Raw genomic sequence first — 12,966 nt, 5'->3', positions numbered from 1 at the left:
TACCTGAAGTGGACAGCCGAAGAAAGGTTTCACCATCTTGGTTTTGGATAAATTAGGAATTCTGGGTCAGGATTATGCCCACTCCTCACAGGAAGCGGTCATATAGGTGGTGTAGACACCACAGCAGTAAGTAGCCCACTGGCTACCACCGTACCCTCCTCTAAACGTCCCTAAATTAAGTATTTAGGGGTCTCCCGCACCAGAAAAATTCATCAATCTGGGAACAGAAGGAGGACAGAGAGGGCCAGACAACACAAGAACAGAGGACCTGCTCCGAAACTAGCACCTAACCCTGCCAGTCTGCTGACACCTCGATAATTGCAAAGACCGACTCATCCAAAAGCTGTGCATCCTCCCCAACAATTGGAGGACTGTCCAGCACTTAGCCCACCATCTAGTATCTCTCCTGAGTTGGAGGAGCCACTCCCTGCATCTGCAGGAACCAACTGCATCTGCCTGGTGCACTGTGTTGTTGGCCATTGGGCCCACCAAGGGAGCAGCACGTCAGGAGGAGGTCTTCATGGCTCTAAGAGGTCAGCCCCATCTCTTCATAGACTTTCAAGACGCTAGAACCTCCAAGAGCCCCCCCTGCACCAAGACATTGAGTACTGGAGTACATGCATCAACCAAGGTTTGTCAGTGTCCAGTCACCATCGTCGAGGAAGCCCAACCTGCATGTTGAGGGACTTCAAAGTCAGCGAGACACACCACATAAGTGGCCCAGCTGTCCAGTTTTTCTCTCCTCTGCAATGCAAGAAAGTTTAATACACAATTGGCCATTCAGCTAGGTTCCTAAGCACCCAGAGTGCCATAGCCTGGTCCACGACAACAGACTGTGTACCGTTGCCCCAGAGACCCTCAAGAGCCAAGCCCCCCTTTGGGTTCTGCCGACTTTGTCCTCAAGTCCCCCCTTGCAGCCTTTGCTTTCAGGTGTGTAGCATCAAGGCTATCAACATGACCAGCACCTCTGCACCAGGACACGCAAGGGCAGGAAAAATAAAACTGCTAGTGGTTACTTGGACCATAGCACCTTAGGTTCCAAAGGGCACCCTCGAACTTCAAGTATCTGTTTGCAGTATGTGTTTTCCTCCCATAGGATAACATTGTCGAGTTAGAGGCTCATACCTGAAAAAATGTTATTTGACCATTTTACTGTTTTCTTGTCAAATTCATAACTCTGAAAGTACTTACCTGATTACAATAATCTTGGTGTCTAAAAATATATTAAAATCTGTGTAATTTTTGTAAAATGGTCTCGGATTTCTTCTTGAGTGTGTGTACCATTTATTGACTGTATGTGCAACAAATGCTTAACACTCCCCTCTGATAAACCTAAGCTGCTCGACCACACAACAACAAATAGAGCACTTGGGATTATTAAAGTAAGCCTCTGTAAATCAATAAGGGTCGTAGGGGCTTTTTGCATGGTGTGCCCTTACATTGGCACACTACATAAGAAGCCAGCTTCCTACAGTGTTAGACAAAATGACACTCATTGACCCGGAAAGAAGAAAGGTGTTATGGGCAGCACCAATATGTATATATATGCAGACAGTGTTCTGGCAGGGACCAAACGGCACTGTAATGTTGCAAACATTGGCACCTCAGCCTAGCAAAGAGGGAACCATAACCATGGTAGCCTGCAACTGCAGAAGACTGAAGGGACGACCCATCAAGAGATCAGGAACATCCATTAGAGCAGATCCGCGATGGTAGTTTTAAAAATCTGCACCAGAGTTCAGAGGATCCACTGATGCTGAAGCCATCTGGCATGTGACACCAACAGGATGGCTAAAGCCATCAGGCCTACCAGGCATAGGACTTGCAGAATTGGGAGTGGTGTCTGAGCCAGAAACATGAGAATCCTATCTCGAATATCCGCAGTCCTCAAAGCAGGAGGCAAACTGTTAATGTTAGAACGATCCATATGAGGGTCAGTCTCTGCCTGGATGCAAGATGAGATTTCTAGGTGCTGATTATGAAGCCCAGGTGATGGAGAAGGGACACTGTGCTGTGAAAATGTTCTTTGACCAGCACTGGAGGCTCTGCATTCACCTGCCAATCATGAAAGTATGGAAAAAACATTGATTCCGGATGTCTGTAGTGAAGCTGCTATGAAAACACGCGCTGCGGTCATCAGGCCAAACAGCAGGACTGAGCACTCGTAATGCTGGAGCCGCATAGTGAATCTAAGGAAATGCCTGTGGGAGTGGAAGCTTGGAAGATGAAAACTGGCATCCAGGAGGTCCAGGAACCACAACCAATCCCATGTTTTGCGGGCCAGAAGGATCTGGCGCAGGAGTAACATCTTAAACTTCTCCTGTTGAATGACCAGATTAAAAAAGCAGAGGTTGCGGCTGGGTCTCAAACATTTGCCCTTCTTGGAAACCAAGAATTGAAGAGAAGAGAATCCCATGCCCCTTTCCTCCAGAGGCACTACCTCTATGGACCATTTATTTAGAAGAACTTCTACCTTTAAAATCGAGACATTTGCCAGAGAGCAAGTTTAGTAAAAGGAGGGCGGTCCAGAGGGGAGTACAAAAAAGATATGCTGTACCCCCTGTGCATTAACTGGATGACCCAGTGATCAACTCCCAATTGGTGGAAAAATGAACCCCCGCCCCCCCAAGCCCCCCCACCCCCCCACACACACCTGGCCGTTCCCACCCACCCAACCCTATAGCTCACCCACACCCCCTGTCCTGACCCCACCAATATCAGAAGGATCATGCTCAGGAGTAACATCTTAAACTTCTGTGGAAAGACCAGATTAAAAAGGCAAAGGTCGAGGATGGGTGTCAAACATTTGCCCTTCTTGGGAACCAAGAATTAAAGAGAGCAGAATCCCACGCCCCTTTCCTCCAGAGTCACCACCTCTATGGCCCATTTATTTAGAAGAACTTCTACCTCCAAAATTGAGACATTTGCCAGAGAACAAGTTTTCTCATAACTGCTGTGTGATCTTGCACTGACAGTCCGGAGAGCAGCTAAAGTGGGGAAGAGTCGATGATGGGCGAGATGCTGGGGCCCAGGAAGAGGTCTAGAGAACAAAGAGTCAATATGAAGATGTCTTCATTGAAGGATCTGTGGTATGCAAATTAGGGACCAAGAAAACCTATTAACTGATTTGTATTTAAATACATGATGCATGAGCTCTTGGGAGACCTGGAACTGTTTCATAGAGACCCTTGCATAATTTGCTCCCTCCTCTGTAACTAACTTGCACTTGGGTAGTTCACCTCCTTCCTCAGCAACTAACTGTGACTTGAGTAGTTCAGCTGTAAACATGCCCCTAAGATTTTGATGGCAGCACTTGGACAAGAGCAGAGGGGAACAGCCATCAACAGGAAGCTCAAATATAGAACAGAGGAGGATGGAGGTCCTCAGTGCAGGCAGACGCGTCAGCATCGAGACATTTGAGAAGTCATTTCAAGGGGAAAAAATGCCAGAACACATACTCTTCCTGAAATCCAGACAGATGGGAGTAATGCAGCAGTGTTTAGCAATGGTGCCTTACTGAGCCTATAATAAGTGGTTTGGGTGGTTTACGCTGCCATTTACTAGGGTGGAACTTACTGCTGATAAAGCAGTGGGGAATTAAAGAGCCACCAGTGCATGAAGGTGTGATGTAAGGGTTAAGGTCCAGCAGCTTCTATATTATAGTTGGTGATGCAACTATAAGTGATTATCATGGTACTGGAGATTGTTTACTTAAAATAGGGGGGAAAGGGAGAAACTGGCTCCACTCTTATCTGTCCAAAAGAATAGGGTCAGACTGGGACAGAAAATATTTCCGGAAACAAAATAATGGTGCCCCCGTTAGTGAATTAGTTAGCTAAAAAAGAGGCCATGTTTGCATATCAGGCAGTCCAGAGCTTGTAAAGACACTTGTATGTGTATAGATTTGAGCTTGTTGCAGACACACAAACAGCGAAACACCGGTGTACACACCGACCTATCCTGACCAGCCCATCGGGCCCTGGCCGATTGCCCTATAGGTGAGTCTGCCCCTGCACAAGGGCATTCTACACCAAGTGATCCTTTTAGGGATGAAGGGCCAGTCCTGGTTTCAGGAGAATGACTATCTTAGGGCAGGACCAAGACCCACTCTCCTGTTTGTAGATCATAGAGAAGACTAAAGTTGAAGCGAGGCTTCCCTCAAACTGAAGCTATAGTTGGGTTCCTCCTACACACACAGTCCGCGCCCAGACTTGCTTGTAACTTTCCCATACATGCAAGTCTAGGGGCTGAGATGCCACAATGCTCAACTATAGAAGGGATCAGGTGAGAGTCAAATGAAAAAATAGATGCGGTCAGGTCACAACTGCAAGTGAAAACTGACGATTATATTGGAAAAGTTTCTTATAGCGATCTTCATTTCGAAGCACCAATTATATAGAACCAGTTCTGCTAAGGCAGTACCAGAAGCCTTCACTGCCCTATTTATCACAGAAATACATACACCTATGGAAGCAAGATGGTGGACCTTAAAGGTAAATGTTCATTCAATGTCACTTCCTACCTCCATTGGCCACTTTTATTGACTGGGATGTTAAGTCCATTGCTAAAATCTTTCCCCGCCCACTCGCAACACTGCGGAGAGGAGGACAGCTCTTCCAATAAATATGTGGAATAGGATGATGATTCCATCAATGTGTCAAAAACCGATCCAGAATCAAAATTAGAACACAACACAAGAAAAAGCGCCTGACCTGTGGATTTCAAATACTCCTGCGCAGAGCCCAAGATGACATTGCAGTCCCGATCAGTGCACAAAAAGCACCCGACCAGTGTGCGCCCATCGGTCATACGAATCCTCATGTTTTTGTTTAGTAGCTCCTCTAGCTTCTGGCGGGCACGAAGGTATGGGGAGTCCTCCTTCTCGCCATCCGAGTCCTGCAAAAACATAAATGAGAGGAAAAAGGTTGCTATTATAGACAACACATACAGATACAACATCACCATGGAATACAATGTAGCCAAGGTTCGAAGACAGGCTGAGCTTTTCTTTTTTCATACATTTGTAGTCATAGAATGAAAACATACAATCAGGAAATTGGCTACTGGGGTACATATGTGCACAAGAGAGGTGGAGCGGGATAAGGGGTGTAAGAGGTGGACTTAACCAACCATAAGTCATAATCATTAGCATTTCATTCAAGAACTCGTTTCTGAATCATAAAGTTCAGTTGCCTAGCTTTTTAATTTCAATGCCTAGGTTTTTTTTATCCCGTTGAATAAGTACAAGTGCCTGAAGGCAGAGACTCCATGCAGGAGCAGCTGGCAAAAACTGACCAGTTACGTGGTGAAGAGGGCATTAGTAGTTTTATTAGCACATCAGGGTCTGCTTCTGTGAAGTACTGTACAGCACCAACCCTTGCCTGAAAACCTGCCACAATCCTTGCAGTGCTGGGTGGAGAGGCAGCACAGGATGGAGGGCTGGCAGCACGGTAACTGAATGGGGGTAAACATGCCCTTGTCTATCCCCACCCTAAAACAAGCGGCATTCAACAGGAGACCGAAAAGAGTTACACCTATCCACCTTTAAAGGTATATGTGGGCAATAGGAAGCATCAGAGGGAGGTACATGAGCTAAAGCCTTCCTCTCCCTCCCATTCTGTGCTAAAGTCATAGCACTCCTGCTTCTGGGCACCTAGGTGGTTTTCATTCTCTGTACTGCCACTAACCTAGGGGTTCCTCTGTGTATTTTCATATGAAATCTCTTTAATGTCAATAGCCAAAGCCTTCCTCTCTCTCCCATTCTGTGCTAAAGTCATAGCACTCTTGCTTCTGGGCACCTAGGTGGTTTTCATTCTCTGTACTGCCACTAACCATGGGGTTCCTCTGTGTATTTTCATATGAAATCTCTTTAATGTCAATAGTGTGGTCCTCCTCCTGGGAGTTTTTGAGGGTTTGGAAGGCTCATTCTTAGCAACAGCCCTTATGGTGGTGAAACGGGATATAGCCACCAAATAGAAACACCCCCCCACTGTGACACAATGGTGCGAGGGACTGGATTGGTGTGCGATGCAAGACAAACCACTGTATGAAGCGAGAGGCTGCCCGAAGCAACAAAAACAAGTATGGGGCAATTGGCTGAGTCAAATGGAGTGAGCTGGGTGAAACTGTGCTGAATAGGTCTACTTGTGGCAATGCATCTTTTTTTCTCATTGACTTTCACTGATGCTGTGTGTATGGCGCATTTCATATGTTGGGCTGAGATGTATTCCATCAATCTATGGGTCTTTGTACTATTAACAAAATCGATTGATTGATTTAATTTTTATAAAGAGCTAACAGATGCCCGAAGGCGTCTTGGCCCTGCCCATGACCGAAAGGATCAAAGAACCATAATATCCACTTCCCAGAAAGAATACGTCACTCAAAGGTCCAGAGAGAATAGCCAGGTCTTTAGTTCCTTCCTGAACCTAAGCAGAGAGCTAACATTTTTCAGTTCCCAAGGAAGGCTATTCCGAGGTAGAGTCACGGACCGTGTAATGCTCCTGCCACTCTAGGACGTACGTCTGAAACGAGGAACACACAGATATCGAGAGCTTCAACAGAGAGCCCTGTTTGGTAAGTAGCAACAAATCCAATCTCTCAGCTACTTCGGGCTCCGGCCTTGCAGAGCCTTCAAGGCTATGCAAACTCCCTTAAAGATAATACGTTTCCAAACGGACAACCAATGAAGACAATTAATGGCTAGAGAAACTGAGCCGAGTCTAGGAATCTTTGTAATGAATCGAGCAGCTGCATTTTAAACAGATTGCAGCTTTTTCAAATATTTCATAGGTAGTTCAGAGAAAAGCCCATCGCAGTAGTCTATTCGCACTAAAAACCAATGTGATAACCACTGTCTTGAGCATTTCAGCAGGTAAAAATTGGGCAATTTTACTAATTATACGTAGAGAGAAAAAAGCAGGTGAAACAACTTCATTTATTTGCTCCCTATAAGATAAATGGTCATCAATAAAAACGCCAAGATTTTTTACCTTCTGCACTGGCTTGGTAAGAGTACTCATTTCTTCAGGCCACCAGCTAGGTGACCAAAAGTAGGGAAGATTTCCAAACAGGATGACCTCTTGTCTTTGCTGAATTTAATTTTAGACACTTCTGGTCCATCCATCAGCCAACTGCAACCATACAGTTTTTAAAGGTCTTACTCATGTCTGGCCTTTTTAAGTCAAAGATACCAAGGTTTGGGTATCGTCAGCGTATGACACCAGCAATAGCCCAAAGGACTTGATTAAAGCTGCCAGGAGATTTACATAAAGGTTAAAAAGCGTTGGGCTCAAAGAAGGGCCCTGCGGCATGCCACATGGCACTGAGTATGGTTTAGAGGTAAATACCTCAAAGGCAACTGATTGCATACGACCAGTCAAGAAAGACTGCAGCAGCTCTAGTGCTGCGACTTGAATCCCCAGTACTCTAGACAAGTAATCAGAATATTGTGGTTGACTGTATCGAAGGCTGCAGATAGATCTAAAAGGATAAGAGCGGCATTGCCTCCCTTATCCACTGCAATAAAGTTGATCATCAAAATGTCGGTACTTCGTAGAGGCACACTAGTACCTCCATTCAGGACACAGAAGGTAGGGCGAAGCCTGGCCACCATGTGTTGCCCATGAGTGGTTGCGGGGCCAAACTTAACATGGCAGGCCCAGTAATGTTACTGAGACTTCCCCATGGGTCTGCTTCCAATGAATTCGGCTGTTTGAAACTAAACCCCTGAGTCTTTAGATCATTTCTCCCACCGCGGAAATCTGCGTGTGTGGTTTGTAGAAACAAATGCACAATAAACAAGCAGAAAAAAAAGAACACTAGAAATAAAAAAAATCAGTTGGATAGACAGCATAAACTTGAGAACAGAATTCTGAGTGCGAGTTTCAAAATGTCAACATTTTTCTTCCTGTGTTGGGGAGGGAGAGCGTGTGCCCTTACTTCCAATGCACCTGAACAAGCAGTAGTGTTTACTGCCACCTCAGAGCACATAACGATCATGTGTGTTCACCAAGGCCTTTTCCATGATTTGGATTGAGACACAGGACTCTGACCTGGGGGGGGTACACCATGTGCCCTTACCTTACGTAGGCTTAGGGAGGCAAGAGGCGCTACAGGTTCCGAACGGGTGCCGAGCAGCGAGGGCGGTGTGCCATATTGCTAACCACCCCCCCCCCGGGATCCCTGAGGCTTCAAATAGATATGCCTCTTAAATAAACTCGTTTCTCTCCACCACGATATTACTTGGCGGATTTTTCACTGTAAATATATTTTTCACACAGTAGCCCACGGTAGGGTGAACCTTAGCGCGTCTCATACCACCGGGACTTTGCACCCCCACTCTGGTCCTGACGAAAGCCTGTTGAACATTCATTTAGGCAAAAACATGTTGACAGCCATGGAGTGAAACAGGTCTTCTATTTTTTGACCTTCACTCCTTTTTAATATTTCCAATTAGCGAAACTATTAAATTTACTTTTTTGACTCAATTGGAAATTTTAAATTCACTGTCACTTCACATGAACCCCGCTCCGCAGTAACCTGGCGTTGCAGCACACTGGGATGGCATTTGGCCATACCCAGTGGAGCCCGATGATGAAGCATGTCACCAACCAGGTTGGTGAGTGAGGGCTTTATACATAACTTGTATTATCTTCATAGGTCTGCGTTCCTCTCAACAACATACTGGTTTGTTCCGAGCTTGTAGACCCATGCCCTTTTTATTTTGTAACCTTAACTACTCTTTAACTCAGTGTGTTTTTTCCGTTAATTTCACTGGTTCTTTTCACATACTTTAATGACCACTTTAACTGTGATTTATTTAGTGAGTGTGTATATTATATATACATACACACACATACACATTCATAAACATACATGTTGAACCCTTTTTTAAACACCCAGCCGTAGCATATATATGTATGATGGTACCAAATTAAAGTTTGAATGTGTTTTGGACAATTTTATGTAAGGACCGGAGGTGAAAATGATGCACGCTGTTTCCTCACTTTATGAGCTTAGCAGCAGTTACCAAGTTATCTTCTCTAAACGACCATAAACTATAAGCCACATGAATAGAAAGAAAAGTACCAAAATGCAGTCCCCCAATCATCAGGCTCCCTCCGCCATAGATTCCCCTGCAGTCCTGGCCTCCTCTTCCTTTTGTTGGTGCTCAGCACAAAACTAAGTGCTGATTTTTCCTACCTTTCCTGCAACATTTAGTTATTTACTACTCGCTGTCAGGGCTTTGAGTGGTCCGGGTGCTGCCGGTGCACAGTACCGGCAGTTCTAAAAAGCAGGTGCTGAGACGGATCTCTATCCGGCTCTCCATTTTTGCCCTCAGGATGGAAAAACAAATCTTAACTCTGCAGCAGTACCACCCTTCACTGCCTTTCATGTAACTTCAAGAGACTCGCTATAGTTCTTTCACCGTCTCATAATTTCAGAACTGAAGCATTTTTAATATTATATACAACGAAGCCATAGTTGTTGCTTATTTAGCTAATGCAACTAACAACCATTGACAAAGCCAATAGTCTAGGATTGTTGTAGGTGTAATGTCACTTGGTGTATTATATATCTAGGTGCACTGTCAAAATACCAGTTGGGTGGCACACTAGGCCAAGCATAGCTTTTTAGCTTATGTGTTTTTAAGCTACGCTCTTAGTTACATCGGCCACGCCCCTTTAAGAGACCCCTCCAGTTTTTTCATCCACTTAAAGCCCTGGTTACTGTAGTCTGTTTCTACTGTGAGCTTTGTAGTACATATAGCAGTAGATACTGGTGTCTAATAGATATTTTTCGGTGGCTAGCTACCTGAGCTGGTGGTCGTGATGTGCGCAGCAGGATTCCAACTCTACCGGAATGCTTGAGTGAGGAGCTTTCCCTTAATTTAATAATTGATTTCTAGAAATGGGCGGCAGATAGGTGGCCCTGCACATGGCAGATGGGCGCATAATCAGTTGTCTTTTTGTTTAGGTGTCCGGCAGCCTGCGTCGCTTCACAGCAATGCGATCAAAGACAACTGTATCAGGTAGCCTACACACTGCTTGGAGCAAGAGTGTACAGTTTTGGGGCCTTGGACATTGAAAAGGCTGTTATCTGACGACTGCCCAACTCTAAAACAAATAATTGATGTTTCTCCACATTTTAAATGAATGAGGCAGTAACACCTAGCAAATTGGTACCAGCATATTAGGAAGGCACTTGGGGTGGCAGAATTAGCCCAGAATAACTTGGAAGGGCATTTGTTTTTCTTTCAGGTACTAACAGGCCCATGTTACTAAAAAAAAAAAGACATGGCAGATAGGGAACAAAGACTACCGGAGGAGTCTGAACAATCTTTATCCAAGGTAGCAAAGAAAGCACTGAGGCTCCTTTATGGACAACTTGTGATGCTGGCAGTCAGATTTGCCTCCAGGTTTTTAAAATAAAAAAAAAAAAAAAAAAAAAAAAAAAAAATCAGTTCTCAGATTTCTTTAGTTGGCGCCCGAATCCAGTAGGTGAAGGCGGTGGATGCTTTCTTGTAAAACTGTGATGGTACTCAGGGGTACACTCTCCCAATGTTCACATAGACAGCCAGAGTGTCAGCGCAGCGAGGATGCCAGATAACAGAACCGATGCTGGTGACTCCAATTTGGAGGGCTCAGGCTTGGATTGCAGTGACGCTGGAGCTATTATAGGGTTCTCTGATGGTTCTTCCAAGTTCAGATCTATCTGCTAGATTGTCAAGGGGGAACCACACCCCTTGATCTTGAAAAGTTCTCTGCAGGTGACAGCATGGAGGATTACAGGGGCCACTCAGTGATCCTGGGTCTTTCAGAACTGGCTTCAGGCTTATCCAGTAGGCCGGGCAAAAGGCATGAAAAAGAGGTATCACTCAGCCTTGAGGAAATGGCTGGTGTTGGGGCGAGGAACCGGGTTCAGTGGGGATAGGAAGTGTGCATGTACTAAATTTTCCATCAGAGTTGTCGGAAGCTGGCGCGACACCTTTTACTATTGCTAGAAGACCCAAAACTAATAGTTAATTTTGCATCTGGCTTTTTCAGAGAAACCTAAACTAACTGCATTAAGGCCTACAAGACCAGCAGGGAAGTTCTAATCACGTTGAAGAAGACTTTCAAGGCAGTGTCTTTTCCATTCATCAACAAGTGCATAAAATGGATTATGCAATAGGCAGACAATAATGTTGCAAGCTTCAGAGTACATTCAGCCAGAGGCTCCATGGCGTCCAAGGCCTTTGTGCTGGGTGGGCGCCTAAAAGATATTACAAATGCAGCAGATAGTTCATTGAAATTAACGTTTGGAGAGAGGAGTTGGCCTAACGGCTAGGGCGCTCGACCTTGAATCTGGGGAACCGGGTTCGAGTCTCCGCAATGACGCTGAACATCCTGTGATTCTGGGCAAATCACTTAATCTCCCCGTGCCTAACAAAAATACTAATGTGTGTCCTCATGTAACACAACTGGTGCTATGTAAAGCACTCGGATACCCGATACCGGGTCAAGTTCGCGCTATATAAAACTCCGTAAAAAAAAGTGTTACATTAAGTCAATTGGTGAGGTGGCATCATTGATGGCGAGCAAGTTGAAAAACATACATTCTTTATTCGATGAAAATTCATCATAAAAGAGCAAATAGCAACACAATACAGTGTAAAATTTCCAAACATAAGATTATTAAAACACAATTAAGCTCTAGTCCACTTAAGGGTAAACACAGTCGCATATCAACATGGTGAAAGTCCTAACCAAGTACTCTTAACTACTAAGTGGGCCAGAATGGGTTTTACAACACCTCATGCGGGATCGCCAAGCATTGCCCAAAAATTTTGCGACTCCACAGACCATGGCAATCGAAGAGGTATCGGTGCTAAGTATCCGCAGGGCCGATACGTGGCATCTAACGCCCAAATTCTTACATAACGGTTTTAACCAGATCCTCCTGGCAACCCTGTAAGCTGGGCAAGCAAAAAAGAAATGTGCCACTGACTCTGTTGGGGCTGCACAGCCTGGACATGAGTTCATTTTGCCGACATGCTTTTTCCACCCCGAGGTGTACTCGTTTACTGGGAGGATCCCGAACCTAACCTTCAAGTAAAGAGATCTATCTAAAGGCTGCTCAATGTAATACAAGAATGGTTCAAAGCTCCTAGACCACTTAAAGGACAAGAAACGCTCAGTGAGTGAGCCCACAGAACTACTAGAAAGTGTCTCCTGCTGTACTAGATTCCAGTAGAGCTTTTTAATCACCAACTTGGGCGGAGGTGATTGGTTTGCCCATGAGTCGCTCAAACCCAAGAGCACCACCAGCCGCTTCAAGTTGCTCAGCCATTTAATCCTATTATTGGTATTTAGCTGGATTAATTCATCCAGGGCAGCAGCGTAGTCCTGGAGCTCCCTTGTCCTGCGCATACGAACCCAGAAAAGTAACGGGCGTAAGCGCACTAAATCCTTAAGGGGGCGCCTGCCCATGTCAGCCCGTAAAGGAATTAGGGGAGTAGAGACTGGGAGGGCTACTGCATCTCTCAGAAACTTATTTTCGGCTCTGTCCAGCTCTGCAGTATTATCAAACCCCCATAATTCTGAGCCATATAAAGCGGACGGGAGAACTTGGCCTTCGTAAATAGTTAGGAGCGGTGAGAGGGGCTTGCTCTTAGATTTGCGGTATTCTCTCATAACCGCCCCAGAAGTTCTTTTATAATTTAGCATCATTTTAGCCAAGTGATCCTTCCAGCTCATGCGACTATTGACCCTAATGCCCAAATAGTCATATGAGTCTACCAGCTCCAAGGGCTCTCCATTAAGTAAAAGGTTATTTCTAAATCTGGGTGAAGGTGCTAGAACCATGAGCTTAGTTTTTAAAGTGTTGATAGTGAGACCTCTGTCAGAGCAAAATGCACTAAAGCGATTCAAAAGCTTTTGTAAGCCAGACGGCGACTTAGAAATTAAAATAGTGTCGTCGGCG

The 12,966-nt window shown here is 45.1% G+C and overlaps 1 protein-coding gene across 1 annotated transcript in view; it reads right to left on the bottom strand.

Annotated features, from left to right (window-relative positions):
* Positions 1 to 12,966, bottom strand: part of NAA38 (N-alpha-acetyltransferase 38, NatC auxiliary subunit) — a 33,831-nt gene that overhangs the window by 15,746 nt on the left and 5,119 nt on the right. The window contains exon 2 of the mRNA XM_085639159.1: positions 4,713 to 4,896. Coding sequence (XP_085495285.1) covers positions 4,713 to 4,896 — 184 coding nt within the window. The remainder of the gene's footprint in view (positions 1 to 4,712; positions 4,897 to 12,966) is intronic.

Source organism: Triturus cristatus, chromosome 12 (genome assembly GCF_964204655.1).
Source record: "Triturus cristatus chromosome 12, aTriCri1.1, whole genome shotgun sequence".
Taxonomy (NCBI): Eukaryota; Metazoa; Chordata; class Amphibia; order Caudata; family Salamandridae; genus Triturus; species Triturus cristatus.
Note: the sequence above shows the minus strand (reverse complement) of the source record. Positions and strands in the feature narration are given on the sequence as shown.